At 41.6% G+C, this 18,115-nt stretch overlaps 1 protein-coding gene across 1 annotated transcript in view; it reads left to right on the forward strand.

Moving 5' to 3' along the window:
- Positions 1-18,115, forward strand: part of Slc9a2 (solute carrier family 9 member A2) — a 91,315-nt gene that overhangs the window by 62,402 nt on the left and 10,798 nt on the right. The window contains exons 5-7 of the mRNA XM_008840303.2: positions 525-727; positions 13,220-13,309; positions 13,787-13,857. Of these exons, the coding sequence (XP_008838525.1) occupies positions 525-727; positions 13,220-13,309; positions 13,787-13,857 (364 nt within the window). The remainder of the gene's footprint in view (positions 1-524; positions 728-13,219; positions 13,310-13,786; positions 13,858-18,115) is intronic.

Consider the following 18,115-nt stretch of genomic DNA (forward strand, 5'->3'; position numbering starts at 1 on the left):
CCCCCATAGCCCCCCCCCACTAGATCCCTTATACTCTGTTATCCCTGCTACTGGCCACTGTGTTGTCGGCCCCCTCCTGCCATTCCCCACTACTTGTCCGTCTGGTGAATCTAGACAGCCTATCTAGAGGTCTTTGTTTTAGGAAGGTCCGCTGTTCCTCATCTAGTAGCAATCAGTTGTCAATATTCCTTTAGATAAGATTGGGGTCTGCTCTTCATTTTCCCAGTTCCATGCTGGGTCACTATCTGGGAGTCTCTTGTGCCACGTTGGCCAATAACTCAAAGGAAGGTATCTCCTGTATGGCATTGTTTCTCGTTATGTAGCCTTTAGCTATACATATGGATTCTTTAAAAATTATATTGACCCCATTAATCTTTGGTTATACTTTCCTTTTGGGTGTTTACGACCCTACAGTTGGTCCGGGCCTTTTCTTAACCCTTTCCCCAGTCACAGAGACTCAGAAAACTAGTGTGCCTCTGTCTGCATTCACAGTCTGCTTTCTCTGGGTTTGTCTTTGTCTGTAGGCGTTTTTGTCCTGACTCAGGTGATTAACTGGTTCCGGACCATTCCCCTGACCTTCAAGGACCAGTTCATCATTGCCTACGGGGGGCTCCGAGGTGCCATCTGTTTTGCGCTGGTGTTTCTCCTCCCTGCCACTGTGTTTCCCCGAAAGAAGCTGTTCATCACGGCCGCCATTGTTGTCATTTTCTTCACTGTCTTCATCCTGGTGAGTCAAGTTCTCTCTCCTAGAAATGACTCTCCCTTCCTCAGGAGAAAAGGTTGGTCGTTCAGACTACTTGAATGAATTCTGTTGGTGGATGCAAAGTGGCATGGGGTGCTGAAGCATTGGGAGTCATGCTGGCCTGGAACGTGATATTTCCTGTCTGGGTTCATGTCACTGGATTGTGTAGGGCACTACAAGAATCCAGTTTGGTCACTTGGCCCCCTCAGAGGAATGGTTATTTAAAGAAACTCAGCTGAGTGAGCTAAGCTCACGGTCGTTCAGACTACTCGAATGAATTCTGTTGGTGGATGCAAAGTGGCATGGGGTGCTGAAGCATTGGGAGTCATGCTGGCCTGGAACGTGATATTTCCTGTCTGGGTTCATGTCACTGGATTGTGTAGGGCACTACAAGAATCCAGTTTGGTCACTTGGCCCCCTCAGAGGAATGGTTATTGGTCGTTCAGACTACTTGAATGAATTCTGTTGGTGGATGCAAAGTGGCATGGGGTGCTGAAGTATTGGGAGTCATGCTGGCAGGGAACGTGATATTTCCTGTCTGGGTTCATGTCACTGGATTGTGTAGGGCACTACAAGAATCCAGTTTGGTCACTTGGCCCCCTCAGAGGAATGGTTATTTAAAGAAACTCAGCTGAGTGAGCTAAGCTCACTACTGGAAACTCACAAACCGTGCTTGCTAATCCTTGTCATTTGCCTTGCTCTCCGACCTAGTAAAGGTACTTGTACTGTGCTGGTTGTATGCCACGACCTTCCAACAGTTACTTGACAGTAGTTGGCTGCTGGTGCAGGGGAATGGTGAATCTAGTGTTATGGGGAAGCAGTAAGTGTGGCTGACTGATGCCTGACTTTGTAGCTTAGTTAATATGGCAGCTTCAGGAGATTGTGTTTTGTGACTGTTTATTTAGCAAATATTTGTTGTCTTCTGTTACCCACATGGACCAATTTGGGAAAGCAGGATCATCTGTACATGAGCGAAACAAAACAAAACAATTCCTGTTTCTCCGGAACTTCCATCTTGTGTGGGGTTGGGGAGGGTCACAAATGCTAGAAGAAGGAACATAATATTAAGTCCAGAGTGTGGTAGAAGGGGAAAGAGGCTGCACAGCAAAACAGATGGGATCAGGAACTGGAGGCAGAATATGCTTGGCCAGAATGTAGGGTGGGCTAGGATAACAGGAGGACACACTGGAGTCATGTGTCATGTAGGGCTGTGCAGGTCCATATAATGAGCTTAGTTCTTGTCCAAGGGAAGTGTATGCACAATGGGGGCCAAAGTAGACCTTGCATAGGTCCTGGTGGAAGCAGGAGAGGGATAAAAAGTGGTATAATCCTAAGGGTCCATTTGGAATGGACCTGCAGGTCCCTCTGGGTGCATGTGGGGAAAGAGGAGGTTTGGTGACCCCTGGAGTGGGGTGTGAGTAAGGAAAAGAATGGGCTCACCCTTAAGTGAGAGAGTGAGTCTGTGCCTGAAGGAGACCAGAGCAGGGAGGTTGGCCACTCAAATAGAAGATTATTGGGCTGGAGGCATCTATGAGACTTACAAGTGCAGACACTGACTGGACAGGTACTAAGACCCTCAGTTCAGGAAAGATGTCAGTCCTCAGCAGCTTCTGTTTGAAGCCATGAAACAGATGGATTATCTAGAGAGTGAAACCATACATTGAAGAAACAAAAAAGAACAAAGATTGGGCCCGGGAGCAACCTAGTCTTATGCCTTTGGAGGGGAAGAAGGAAACAGCCAAGGAGATTGGCACATGATTTTCATCTTTATCTAACCATCTGACAATGGTTCCTAGGCACCGAAATCACATATTGTCATCTTGTTTATTAGCTCCTCTAATCCTCAGATCAATTCCCTGGGATGTAACTAGTTTATTATTCCCATTTTTTTTTGGTGAGAAAAGTGAGACACTGTAACTGTAGTTAAACAGTCTTGCAAAATTTACATAGCTAGTAAAAAGATACAGTGGGTAGTTTGGCAGCCAGTGGATCTTGACCTAGAGACCCTGCTACAGAGCCTGGTGTGCACTGAGTACTCAGTATTGCAGTGTGTCAACAGTCTCCTAGTCAGTTCTCTGCCGGACAGCTCAGCTTTGCTGTGTTCAGGAAAAGATACAGTGGGTAGTTTGGCAGCCAGTGGATCTTGACCTGGAGACCCTGCTACAGAGCCTGGTGTGCACTGAGTACTCAGTATTGCAGCGTGTCGACAGTCTCCTAGTCAGTTCTCTGCCGGACAGCTCAGCTTTGCTGTGTTCAGATCTCCCAATGTGAGGACACTTGCTGTGTAGACTCCCCTGTCTAGACTGAAGAGACAGCCACTTTCCATTCCCATCTCTGTCACCCATACTTTTATAATGTCAGTTCCCTCCAGTAATTTCCACAGTGTAGCAAGTATATCTGGTGCCTGGTGGGAGTTTTCTTACACATGTCATCTCATTTCATCCTCTAAACAGTCCTCTGCATTGGAGACCCATGTCACTGCCCACAGAGCAAATTCATTTTCAAAGAAGGAAACAGACCCCAGGATATGCATTTGAGGCGCTGAACCCGAGACTGACTTCATAGGCCAAGCTCATCACTGTCTAGTGCTATTGACTCCTGAAAAAAGCTGCTTTGCTGGGTTATGGCTTCTGGTGTTGTCAGTGAATGATGGGAATACATGCCAAGAAAGGCAATATTAGGAGTTCACACCATGCTGTGCTAACCTCATGCATTGTAACTACACACACTTTTCACATGGCTGGGTTGTCATATAGCCTTTTTTAATGTTCACGTTTTCATTTATCTTACACTTTTTTGGTTAAGGTATGACACAAGTATATACACTGGCCTAGGTCTGCACAGGGACAAGATCATCGGCAGCTCTGTGTCCCATCTTTTTATCTTGTCCCACTGGGAGTTTGGAATAGACAAGGGTACACATGGAGCTGTCACCTCCTTTGATATCAAGGCCTTCGAGAATATTCAGTGGAGCACATGCCTGAGGCTATTTTCAGACATCTGTTTTTATAATGTGTAAGAGTTGCCTCTAAAATAATAGTGAAAACTATGATGAAGAATATCAAAACAATTAATATGGCTATTGCTGCTCTCAAGTGCCATATGCTGTACATAGCTGTGTGAGCCGTACATTATATGACCAGCAGCACAGTAGGTCAGTTGACACAACCTTCATCACAGACAAGTGAGTGATGCTTTCAGGTCTGGAGTTTGAACTGTGAAGACATCCCTAAGTGAGATCTTTTAGGCTCTCTGTGGTGTATGTGGGCTACAGTTGAACACACATTATGTGACATCATGTGACGTTACTTTAATTTCAATCAAAGTTATACTGGTTTCTGTTCAAACCACCCATCTTGGTTTGAATGCCCTCCTTGAACTTTAGGAACACCAAGCAACCTTCTGTATATTGAGGGGATGTATGTTTCCAGGTCTTTGTCTTTTCTCTTCACAGTGTATAGGACACTTGTAACAAGCCATTCAAGCTGCTCATTCCACACTTTGGGATAAAATTGTGAAGAAAAGTACATTTACCTCATGGGTTTTCACCTCCCCAGGTACCCAAGGGAGGAACACATGTAGATATGTACCAGAAGAATGAGTAGTAGAATACATGTAGGTATAGACCAAGGGAGCGAGGGATAGAGTGCATATAGGTATAGACCAGGAAGGGCAAGTGATTCTCCTCTTCTTCAAGGCCTGCTGACCCTCTCCCCCACCCCCGACCCTCCTAGGTGTCCTATGCTTCTGGACTGAGGAACTACTTTTCCTCCTCTTAGAACAAAGGCTTTCAACACTGAGTACCAGATACAAACACAAAATCATACCCGCTTAGCGTTAGTAGGAACTGAGTCATTGGGAGCAATCAGGGCAGCCACCATCTCTAGAACAAGTTCAAATTCCATCAGTGCAAAGCCAGTCCTCTGTCCCAGTCATCACAGGCTTGGGCAGTTAAAACATAACTGGTGTCAGTTCACAGAAAGATGTAATTTAAGATAGGACACATCATACAAACTTAAATTTCTATAGTTATTAGGCTCATCAGTTATAAAATTGTATATCTACAGTCAGAACATTGTATAGAACAAAAGAAGAGTATTGTGAAGTGTATACTGATATTTATAGACTGTGTCTAGATGATTAATGGTAATATATTAGTATAGAGCATTACTAGTATTATTTGGTTATTAGGGATTGAGACTCAATAAGAAATAAATTACTGATTACCCTCATTAAATGCCTACACACTCACTTCAAATGCAATGTATGAGTATTTAATATTTTTATATGTATGAGTGTGTTGCCTACTCCTGTAAGTGCACTTGTATCGTACAATACCCATGGAGGTCAGAAAAGAGCAGCAGATCTCCTGGAATTGGAGTCATAGATGGTTGTTATCTGCCATATGGATGCTGGGACTCAAACCCAGGTCCTCTGTAAGAGTAGTTGGTGCTCTTAACCACTGAGCCATCTCTCCATCTTAAGTATTTAATATTTCTAAAATGACAAATGAGCTTGCTCTTTTGATTTTAACTAACCTTATAGAAGTGGAACTCCTACATCTATCTCACTGCTGACTAGCAGCAAATGGTTTGTGCACTGGTGCTGCTCAGTGTTGCCACATCAAGTAACACTGTGGACTGAGTAGCATTGATCTAGACCTCTATGTGTCATGCATCGGGCCACTATTGATGCCACTAAAGGAAACATGAAAAATTTGTGCTATCAAGGACAGAAAATGTTGGCCACATAAATCTAAGTTAGCAAAGATCTTTCCATAAAGGTGTTGATGAATTTAAGGAATGGAGGGTATGAAGTCAGCTAGGATGCAGGCAAAGAACATTCCCGGTGGAAAGAAGCACTGACACAAAAGCCTAAGACAGGAAATGTGCAGAACAGGAATGATGATCCAAACTGGCAAGAAGACCGTGGACGCAGACAAAGTCCAGTGTGCTTTTCACTGAAGGGCGGCAAGAAGGGCTTGGAGCAGGGATGTTTACAGAGACATTGCTGATTCTTGGATGGGAGAATGAATTATAACAGACAGAAATAGAAGCAGGGAGGCTGCCTTGGGTACCTGTGCATGAGGGTAAAGGTGGCTAAAGGTCCTAATGTAGAAGACTGGGGGAGAGCCAGGGTAGAAGCCATGCATTGGCTGCTTTTGGTATGGGGAACATGTTGAACTAACTAACCCCCTAGTGAAAATGCATTTGGGGGTCAGTATTTAGACCCTGCCAGTATATCCATATCTGTCTTTCCCATGATAAGTTGAAGACCAGCTTGACCAAGTTCATTCTGATGGTTGTGGGAAAGAGGAGTGGCTGTGGTTGTCCACATGCTGGTGGCATTCCTTTCTGAGCTCTGTCCCACCCCTCTGCAAACATAGAGACAGATACATGTATACTGCTTGACTATGACCCCTTCCTCTCCTTCCTGTATTCCCCTCCCAACTGTTGATCCAGACACAAGCACATACATGTATATACATACACACACAAATTTCCATCCTGCCTTTAAAAAGAAAAATGTTTTATCAGAACCTTTCAGTATTTAACTATGTCATCAAAGGAGCCTAGAGAGAAGTACTTAATGGGTTACAGATATGACAAGAATAGCTGATTATAAATCCATGCATAAAATTTTGCTTTTCAAATAAGATTTATGTATTCTTTCTCAAATGACAGCTTTTATGTTGATGGATCTATTATTAAATTTGAAAACATAGCTCTCTCTCCTTATTTCAGAATTTCTTGAAGTATAAATTCTTTCAACCTGATATTGAGTTATGACTGTCTTTAAAAATAGAATTATATGTGACACGTGATTTATTATTTAGCATTATAACTTGTCATGAGAACTTAAACATTGTTTAACTCATGTTACTAATTTGAGCAGCACTTTATCATGCTATCAGAACGTGGTCCTGCTTATAGAACAGTGAATGAGCCAACAATTTTGATGTCTTGGACATCTGACCTCATTTTCTTTTCAATAAAATGGTAATGTAATGTCTATGAAATATGAGCAGTTGCTTATGTTCTAAGATGATATTTGAAATTAGCAGATGTGGAGAATGGAATACCAATGCAGACTTGAACATGGCCAATCTGATCTGACTTTCTGACTTTGTTCCATGTAAGGTTCATAAGCCTCAGTTTACCTAGATGTGGGATATAGATGGTGGTACCTTCTTCTCAGGCATTGTAGGGCACTATGGATATAAAGTACAATAACTGACACAGGTAGATTTCACGTGGAATATTAAGTGGAACAATAATGGAAGAAAACATTAACTTCTTTCAGTCCTCTTTTGTTTGGGATTGAAAATAGGGTTCAATAATTATTACTTGGTTATTCCATATAATCATAGAGAAGATCCTAAGAATTCTATGTTCAGCACTTATCTAGACATTTGTGGATTAAGTGAAAAAACAACAGCTGATGAGTTCTCTTCATATCCACTGAACATTGATGATGTAGTTTACACATCACAAGGATTTGTGTAGACTGTGAAGCAGGTAGGCAGGTAGTGACACAGTCTTCTGGGTCCGAGACAGAAGACTTCATGGTAAAAGCAATAGCCAGAACTTCCTATGGGTTTGTGTGTTTTTCTTAGCCCTTGGTTTCCCAGAAGTGACAAGGAGCTCAGGAAGGACGTCTGCACATATAATGGGCTGTTTTGCAGGAGGGTGACAGTGCTTAGGTGTTTGTCAGTCTCTGGGGGATTCTGTTATTTTTATCTCTCAGGATCATTCATTGTTTGCTACCCTGGGAAAAGCCCTGGGTAAAAGATTCCTTCTTAGCACATGCAGGAACATGTGGGGATGTTCAGGGCCCATGGTGCCCTGACAAGTACACCTTTGTTGAGTTAACTTCTCAAACTGAAGTGGTAATGATCAATGATCACTGTTTATAAACACTGCAGGGATCCTCAAGAATGTTTTCATTTGTTAAACAAATGATCTATGCTCTATGTTATTTAATAACGAGAATACCCCTATATTTAGCATAATATTACAAACTGGGTAGAATTCTATAGAAGCCAGAGAATTTTAATAGTTATAATAAAAGAAGTAAAATGATTAAGCTTTTTTAAGATGGAAAATTGTAAGTGAATAACTTAGGATATGAAGAGAACACTAGAAGATATTATTTACTGCTTTGGGCTGAGAAATCAACTTTAATTTGGTGGTGAATAACTGGGGGAATTCTTAGGTTTTAGGTAGAAAATCATTTATCTATTAGATAGTCAAGAGATGCTGAATAGACAAGCAGGTGTTCAAATCTGGAATGCAGGTTGCTAGAAACAAGGTGGGACATGCCAACTAGGGGCTCAGCAATGTACAAGCACCTTTTAAATCTTGAACTGTGAAGAAATTAACTGATGAGTGCAGAGGAAATATAAGAACAATCTGAGAACTGAGTCTAGAAATGCACCAATATTTGGAACTGAGAATTTGTTGAGGAAGCTGTGTGAGACTAGGAGACTGACCAGGGTGAGTGGTAATGGATGAAGTATGCCAGGATCAGAAGCCACAGATTAGAGTGTTAAAGAGAGGATTCTAGAACCTTCTAGACATTCGTAGACTAAATGAAAAAGCAACAGCTTACCGGCTGTCTTCGTCTCCACTGAACATTAATGATATAGTTTACACATCACAAGGATTTGTGCAGACTATGTGGCATATGCATGTATATGAATATAGCAACAGCAGGCTTTGGCTCAGCTGTGTGGTGAGGAGTGGCATCCTCATGGGAGGTCCTCTGGTGACATGAGGATGGACCCTGACTGAATCAAAAGAAAGACACACTGGAGGGGAGAGAGAGAGAGAGAGAGAGAGAGAGAGAGAGAGAGAGAGAGAGAGAGAGAGGGGGAGAGAGAGAGAGAGAGAGAGAGAGAGAGAGAGAGAGAGAGGCAGCTGTGAAGTCTGGCAGAGAGACAGGTAGTGGGCAAAGGATACCTGCCAAAGTAGCTTTTGTTTCCATTTTTCTGCAGCCACATGCTTGAATGCGGATGGCACAGTGGAGGGAGCCCAGGAGAGAGAAAGGCATGGGTTAGGAGAAGCTAGACCGGTGACCACTGTGAAGGTGGTGAGTGCTGGAAGTCAGGGACAGCCAAGGTCCAGGAACATCGGTTCCAACACCTGTTCATGTTACACCTATGTAAATTCTGTGTGCAGAACATGATTTATGATAGTGATACTCAAGTTTATAGCATGAGAAAGGCCTTATACAAGGAGGCCTGGCCACAGCACTGATAGGTCTCTGAGTGGGCATGTGGTGTGTGTATAGTGTGTGTGTGTGGCATATGCATGTCTGTGTGTGTGGTGTGTGTGGTATATTTGTGTGTGGATCTGTGTGTCCCTGCTTGTGGAAGCCTGAGGAGGATTCCTGCTATTCTCGTGTACCCTCCTCTGTCACTCTGCACCTTATTCCTTTGAGACAGGGTTTCTCACTGAACTAGGAGCTCTGGTGTTTTAGAGCAGGCTGGTGGCCAGTAAGCTTCAGCAACCCTTCTGTCTCAGCTCACCCCTCAGCCCAGCGCTGCAGTTAAAGGCACAGATGGCCATGCCCAGCTTTTTACAAAGGTACTGGAGATCTCACCTCAAGGCTTCATGCTTAAACAGCAAACACCCTTACACTGAGCCAGCTCCCCAGACAGACAGTGATAGCTTTCTAATAAATAAAAAGCAGTCTCTTTCAAGGTTTCCCAGTAATTGTTTGGAAAATCAGCAAGGAAGTATGAGGTGTCCCCACTCTGTTTTGTGAATACTAATTCCACAATCAGTTTTTTGTTTTCATTTCCCCCTGATATTGATAGAAATGGAGGGATTCAGGATGGGAGGAAAGCAGAGATAGAAAAAAATTGGAAACAAACCCCACCACTCTCTAATTCTCCATGAAGTTGCTCTCAGATCCAACCATGTGGTGTTGTGTTTATTGTGGCAGAGCTGAATGAGAGGGGAGAGTTTATTTTTTGGGAAAAAAAAGTATTTTTTTTTTAATTTTTTTAGCCTACATTGATTGTAGCAAGTTATTTTATTCTTTTAAGCTTCACTAAATTATTTCCTAGGTGACCTTAAATCATAATTTTCAAAAACAATAAACCAGGTATTGACTCAAAGGTATCTTTTCTTCCTTCTTATCTTCTACACCAAAAGCCTGGGCTCCTGGAATAAAATATCCTGATTGGCTAAATATGGCATGCTTAAATGTCACATGCTCTACTTCAAAATAGGTGACTGAAGAAAGAGGGAAAGAAGGGAGGCTGAGGAAGGAAGGCAACATCTACCAAGTTATGCTCATTGATCATGCCAGGACAACTGAAAGTAGTTCTAAGAGATGGGTCGATAGAAAGAACGTGCTTGAATAGACACATACATTTTAATAGATTTATTTATTTAATTTTTATTTATGTATATATGTGTGCGCCTGTGTGAGTTTATGTGCACCAGGTAGGTGCAGGTGCCTACAGAGGCTAGAGAGGATACCCTGGAAATGGAGTGGTTGGGAGCAGCTCAGTGTGGGGCTGGGAACCAAATCCAGGTCCTCTGCAATAGCAGTAAGTGGTCTTACCCACTAGGGCATCTCTCCAACCCACTAGACACATAATTTTTAAGTTTTATTAATTATAACCTCATGTATAAAAATTCAATCACTTTTACACACTTGAGTAGATCTGGTGGTAGGCACTTTTGCTTCTTGGAGTTGGTCAGGGTGATTTATTCAGTGAGTCCATTACCTTGCAGACTGTCTACTAGAAGGAATCAATATCAGGATTGTGGAAGGCCCCTTGTTCATCTGTATTTTGGGGTCCTGTGTTTCCAAATATTAGAAACCTCCTTTTTTTTTTTTTGTCTTTTTGAGACAGGGTCTCCCTGTAGCCCAGCTGTCCTGGAACTCACTATGTAGACCAGACTGGCCTCAAACCTCCTTTTTATTTACTGAAATAGCAGTTAGTATTTGAAAACATATGTTTTAAGAATCTTGTTGATTTTGTTGACTTTTTCATTGAGCTATTAGTGTTAAGCTGGCCATTCTATGGGATACGGAACACAGCAAAGTCACCCTTGTCTGGCATTAAGCTTATTGATTCTATGGGATAGGGAACTCAGTAAAGTTGTCATCTATGAAGAGCACAGTTGCACTCAATTCCATTGTTATTTCAAAGTGGCAGACTGAAATACAAATAGATCAACAATAGATATAAACACAAATAGATATCTCTCATACCAGATGTGGTCAAAGCCTGTTTAATAGATACTTAAGAAAGTTAAAAATGAAAGTTAATCTGGAAAAATGTTCAGTGCTGAACTGATACAACAAAACTCATGACCTTCTTTGAAAAATGTGTGTGTGGGGGGGGAGAGACGGAGACAGAGAGACAGAGAGAGATAGAGATTACACTATTAAAGACTTAAAGACAAGTCAAAAGTGGCTGATCACACCTGTAATTTCAGCACTTGGGAGACGAGGCAGACATATTGCTATAGTCTTCTTTCAAGGCCAGCCTGGGCTACAGAATGAGATCCTGTCTCTGTTCTTCCCCATGGGAAATAAAAGACCTAAATACAGATAGAAAGGTTAAATGGAAATGGTGGAAATCAAGTGGCAGGGAATATACTTCAACATAACCCCTCCTCTTGACAAGAAAACAACAGTTTTTTTCCATCTATGTAGGTTTCATGCTGTGTACCCCAAGAAAGAGTCTTGTTGCTCTTTCTCACACCTTCTCCTGCCTCTTTTGGTGACAGTATCACATACTATTATGCATCCTACCTGGTAGATTATTTGTATCCATAAATTCCTATTTATTTTAAGTTCCTATTTATTTTAATTTTTGAAAATTTTATGGCTACGGTTATTGCTGTAGGTTAATTAAAGACTGCTTGCATTCTGTTTAAAAGTCCCTGAATACATTTATTAGAATTGTATTGCATACAGATTCTAGTTAAGAAAAATTGTCATAGCACAAACCCAGCATAGAACGGGGAGAATGGCAGTAGGCCCCAACCCGAGTGACTCTAGATAGGCTGACTAGACCCCAGTGGATGAGCTTGGATAGAAATACTTGACCAGAGAGGACTTAATATATATGACAGAACACCTGAAATCTGGTGGGGAGGTCATAGGGGGTGGGAGGGGGGAGGGGATCTAAATTTGATTAAGTTGTATTGTATGAAATGCACAAAAACTCAATAAAAATAATTAAAAATGAAATATTGCCATAGTAATATTGTTATCCTATTTAGGACTGTATAATGTATTGTTAAAATCCGCATCTTCCAAATAGTCTTCAGTTGAGTCTTATAATGTTGTACATTAAGGATTTATGCATTGTCATATGTTTTTTATATATATGAATATATACACGTGAAAAATTTATATAGTTATTTAGTTTATCATAATATGCTAGTATATACACAATATTATGTACTATTATATGTTAGTCATATAGATGCTCTGTATCTTTAAAGTAATATATAATATAAAAAACACTACTATTGTGTATTTATTCTTTAACATTTGGGCTTTATTGCGTGTTTTGATTTTATACTAGCTAGTTTCTTAAGATTTCTTGTTAATTTAACATGAAAGAGATTATCTTAGGTTTTAGAACAAAAATATAAACATAAACTGTCCATGAGTAACAAAGTTCTTGTCACTTCCCTGTCAGAACGTCCTGGTCTACTCTTGCTGGAGGACAACATGCAGAACTACACCCAAGACAGCAGAGAGGAGTGTCCTTCTCTCATCCTGACTCTGATGAAAATTACTTCAGTGTTTCATTATTAGGTCAGATGTTCACTAGAGAATTCAGGCAGATGTCTTTTTTCAGAGTAGGGAGTTTCCTTTATCCCTCTCAGGTTACTTAATGACTTATTGTTGCATTGCTCAAGTTCACCCTGTACCCTTTCCCCACTCTGCTCCTTGGCCATCCAGCAATGATTCCAACGCCTTTCAAATTCCTTGAATGTTTCCTCTCTTTGAAGCTGCTTTGGCCGGACTCCCGGTGTCTCACTATCACTCCTCTTCTGCCTACTTTGTAACTGCTTTTGGATAGCGCTGACCTTGTTTTAGATCTCAAAGACCAAGAGCCAAGGTTGTGCCCAAGCCCCTGACAGGCACACAGAAACAGCTTAATGAGAATTGCCTTAGATGACCAAATGAATCATTGGGCAGTTTTTCTCTAATACAACAAATAGATGATTCTTTTGAACATTGTTAATTTTTGCTATTATGTTTCAACTTCTATTTTTGTCCTCTATTTTGTGTTAGAAAATGGTCTTCTGGAAATAAACCAGTTGTGGAAAAGGAAAAATTAACAAAATTTTGTATTTACTGTCTTGAATCTTTTGTTGTTGGTCACCAATGTTTAGGAGCTGACAAGTTGTTCTTGAATTTTTTTCTTATAAGATCGATTTATTTATTTATTTATTTATCCATTTATTTATGTATGTATGCATTTTTGTGCAGGGAATTACTATCCGACCACTGGTGGAGATTCTTGATGTTAAGCGATCCAATAAGAAGCAGCAAGCTGTCAGTGAGGAAATCCACTGTCGGGTGCGTGCTGACGGGGAAACAGCTTAATGATAAAATGCACAGGAATGAGAGAAACAGCTTCACATTACTGTTCAGTTCCTGCTCTGGAAGGAGGCCAACAGCAGAGGGCTCAAGAGTGAAACACTTTGGGAAGTCTGTCTTGGGTGGTCATAAGCCTTAGTATCCAGTCCAAGCCAGTCTGCTAACCTCCTGAATAAACAGAGGGGCAAGAAAGTCTTCAATCTAAAAATGTTCCTGCTACCCAATTTTTACCATTTTTCATATTTTCAGAATTGTGATCGAGCTTATGATGATCAAATTATTGAAAGTATTATCTAATGAACAAATATCTCAGTTTATTGGAAGAAAAATAATTGACTTATTGCTTTCAATAAAATAAGCAACAAGAGTCACTGGAGTTTAGGCATGATTCAGTGAGTGAAAATTACTGATTTCAAGAAAAAGTCAATCAGTTTGCCTGTTTTATTTCTGTTTTAGTTCTTTGATCATGTGAAGACTGGGATTGAAGATGTTTGTGGACACTGGGGTCACAACTTCTGGAGAGACAAGTAAGAACCCTTACGATGTTCTGTGACAAGTGGCCCTGGGCCACTCTGGAAGCAAAATATACTCACTTCAGAGTTCCAAGTCTTCTGTTGTGCTGCTATGCAGCCTTTTAAGACAAAACTCAACTATAGACAGAAATGGTGATGTATCCCCAGCACTGGGGAGGCTAAGGCAGGAGGATTTCCACCAATTCAAGGGCACCCTAAGCTACATAGTGAGTACAAGTCCAGCCTGAGCAGCGACTTAGTAAGAGTGTCTCAAAGAAACCAAAACCAAACAAACAGAAAACAACAGAGCTGTAACAGAGGTATTAAATGATAGCAACGTAAACAAGCATATATGAACAGCCAGAAGTCGGAGATTCAGGGTTAACAGATGAGCTCTTCTCCGCAGTCCTTAGAGCTGCGTCACCTGCTAAGAGTTGCCTCCATGTCCTACCAGCCCCCAACCCCAGGCAGAATCACTACTTCAGTGTCAGCCATTTGAGGCTGCAGCAAGGAAGAAAGATCACTAAGACACAGGACATTTACTGCCACCACTTAACCAAAGTTGTCAGACACAGTCACACAGTTTTCCCACTCAGATCTTATCGCAAAGGACTAGTTATATGGCTGTTTCTTATTGCAAAGGAGGCAAGGTACAGAGTCTATGGGATAAAAACCAAGAATTCCATTACTTCATTCTGTCACACAGGATGAGGGGCATAATCAAAGGCAGTAAGCCCACAGAAATAACATATGCTAACTATCTGAAAATTTGCATTTATAAAAAAAGCATGGAGCTGGAGAGATGGCTCAGCAATTAAGAGCACTGACTGCTCTTGCAGAGGATCCGCGTTTGATTCCCAACACTCACGTGGTGGCTACAAACCATCCTTAACTCAAGTTCAGGGGAAAACGAAGCCCTCTTCTGACCTTCGTGGCATTGCACAACCCAGGTACACTCACATACAAGCAGGCAATACAGTCATACACATAAAAAAAAAGAAAGAAAAAAACAGAAAAAGAAAAAAAAGTGTGTACATGCATAAACACATACAAGCCTAGCTTTTTATAAAAGGTTCTGTGGTGTTCAGATACAGTATCTGTCTTCATGGTTATTACAGTTGAAATGGGAAAGGTAGACTAGGTATGAGTGATGTGATCAAAACATGAAGAGGATTATGACAGCTGAACTCTGCACGTGGGCTCAGGAGCTACCCCTCACCAGCTGGTAGGAGTCCATGGTGGGTATCCTTTCCCCTGGGCATATTCGGCACTACAGCATGATGATTACCTTTGATCTGGCTTTTGTTACACACAGGCCCTTTTTCTCACGGAGCAATCTGTCAAACATCTGTGAGCATATTATTGGCTAGGCAAGATTTCTGAAAGGAAGCAACATTTAATCTTGACCCTGAAGTCAGAGGAATATATTCAGAATTAAAGTGGAATGATCCCTCTTCCTTCTTCCTCTGTAACTTGACTACCAGTTCATATGTAGTCAGCCAACCTCCTAATCTATGTAATATAAGATGGGAGAATTTTGAGTATTTGTTTACTTTACACATGTGACATGGTACTGGACTATAGAAAAAGCATAAACCTCAGACCTCAAATTTTATAGTAAGTAAAGTAGTTACACAGTAAACAGGTGTGTGTGTGTGTGTGTGTGTGTGTGTGTGTGTGTGTGTGAAGGGAAGGAGGGAGAGAGAGAGAGAGAGAGAGAGAGAGAGAGAGAGATCCTTAAGGAAAAAGAATACAGTGAGCTACAAAGATCTTAATACCAGAGCAACTTTACAAGGATCATAGCCCTGTTTGTGGATGTAAGAAGGTCCCTCTGGCTTAGCTTCATTTTGTAAATCAAGGAAAGATTATTCTTTATAGGAAGAGTACCCAGTTGATCACCTGGGAGCAGAAGATAATAAAGCAGACTAAAATCTGCACTGTAAACATATGAGCAAATTGCCCATTTGTCTTGGGAGGCATTCGTTTTTGTGGAGGCAGGTGGAAAGCAGCCTGATGTGCCTGCTTTATTCTGTCTCCGACTCTGTACTATGCCTGGTGACCTTCCTCACATGGATGGGCCAAGCCAATGAGACAGACTTCTTCCCTTCTTTCCCCAGTGTTTTCATAATCTACCTTCCCCTTTTCAATCCAACCACATTTCCCTTTCTCTAGACTAGACTCCTATCAGTACTTTCCCAAAATGAAGAGTGAGAGGCAATGATGCAGACCAACTTGTTTCCTTTCAGAAGAGAAGATGGGGCTCCACATTTCTCCCACCCCCTCTCTCCAGGCAGGGCAGAACCCAGGCATGAGTAGGCATTTGCATCAGGTCAGCAGCCTATGGGCTCTGTGAGGAGTAAGAGGGTTACTGTGATGGTGTGGGTTTGAAGTGGAACTCAGGCAAAGGAAAGTCAGAGGAAGTCTGTGTGTCCTGTCCTGCAGGCAGCCACTCTCTCTGAACTCCAGGAGTGTGCTACAAGCAGGTGACTCGAGGCAGCCAGCCTATCCCAACTGTTGGCTTATGTTGTAAAGGAAATGCTGCCTTTCTCTGACATTTTCATCAGCAATGCATATACTTAACTAATTGATCTACAAGCCTTTTATATTTCCACGTTTAATTTCCACACAAATTTCAAATTGTTTTCTGAATTCTCATATATACTGTACATATACCACTGGAAAAATGGGTCTGGTGAATGGGTACTGACACAGGCCATTTTCAAGTTAGTTCTGCACAGATCACCTCTCTGATATGTACAGAATCTTTCATGTTGCTAAGAGCTTGCTGAAAGAAGTGATGGACCAAGGCATGTTGGCTGAAGCATCTTTCCCTTTCCTCCAAAGCCCTCATGCTTCAAATTCCCACTATTTCTGGCAGAGAATTCTTGAAGCACTTGATCATTTGAGAACAGGATGAAAGGTGATACAGTGGGGACATTGCTCAGGCTCGGCAATAAGGCGTCTAACAGGTGAAAGAGAACACCTATGTGAAGGTTGGCAAAGAAATGAAAGAGGTAGAAATAAAGCAAAGAAAGAAAAGACTCAACCCCTGTGCAGAGTGGTTCCGATGTGGCTCTTTCCTCCTCACTCTTCTTTTTGTTATCTCTAATAAAAAACTAAAATAATGATCGTGTAAGAAGTTTTAGAAGGCATTGTATTGCTGTTGAGAATCCTGACTCAAGAGTCCTAATGAGAAATTAAAAATAAACATCGGAAACAGTAGGCCCAGCCTTCAGGTAATGGCTGGTCAATAGCAAAGGGCATCCAGGATGGCTCTTGAATTATTCACAGCCCTCCAGTATTTAGAGCAAAGAACTGGTGCCAAGAATGTAGGTGAACACTGGTTCCTTTCTTGGTACAGGTATGCCAACAAACCTGTTTGGGTTTATGGTGATCATTATAATACACTTCTTTCTCAACAAGTATTTATTGCATGTTGTTTTACTTATATAGTAGCATGTAATGTTGCATACAAACCATCCCCAAATTCAGCTGCTCAGAACAGCATTTATTTATTATTAAAGGGTAAATCAAGAAACTCCAGGTAGGCTGGGCTGGGCTGGGCAGGGCTGATTCAGACTGGTCTTGCTCATGCTGCCGCGGGCTAGTAGTCAACCGATCCTAGCTAAGCTTGTTTGATATGATGGAGGTGACATAACTGCTACATCCGTTTGCTGTTCACCTTGGCCTGTGCCATTGAAGCCAGAAGATTCAGGCTTCAATGGCAAGCTGTTTTTAAGCCTCTTCTGTCAGTATGTCACGAGAAGGCCATTGACCAAAACAATATTGATTCCACTGACTAATAGCAGTGCAGAGGGTCATCTAGGCCATGGAAGAAAGATGTTGCTTGGCAGTATGGCAGAAGAAGTGGATACAGGAAGGAATTGGAACCAAATGATCTATTTATACCACATATGTTTATATGGTGTCAGGCTCTGCTCTGGATGTCACTGATACAGCAGGAAAAGAAAATCACTGTATGTACTATATCCTACAGCCAAGAAATAGGATATAAGAATTGCTCTGAAGAAGAAAATACATCTGAGAAGTGAGGGAGAATGTGGGGAACGTGGGTAAAAAAGCTGTACCATTAAAACAAAAAAGTAGCTACATTTTGGAGCCCAGCAGACAAAAGCCTGATGTTCAGATGGTTTTTTGAGCCAATTGCTGTTGAAGGTTGATAAGAAACTTAAAGGCAATGTGAAAATGAATTCCTAGCAGATGGAGCAGGGAAGATAGAGGCTCTCAGAGTGCACGTGGCCAGTGCCTATGG

This window comes from Nannospalax galili, unplaced genomic scaffold, assembly GCF_000622305.1.
Source record: "Nannospalax galili isolate Female #2095 unplaced genomic scaffold, S.galili_v1.0 scaffold299, whole genome shotgun sequence".
NCBI lineage: Eukaryota > Metazoa > Chordata > Mammalia > Rodentia > Spalacidae > Nannospalax > Nannospalax galili.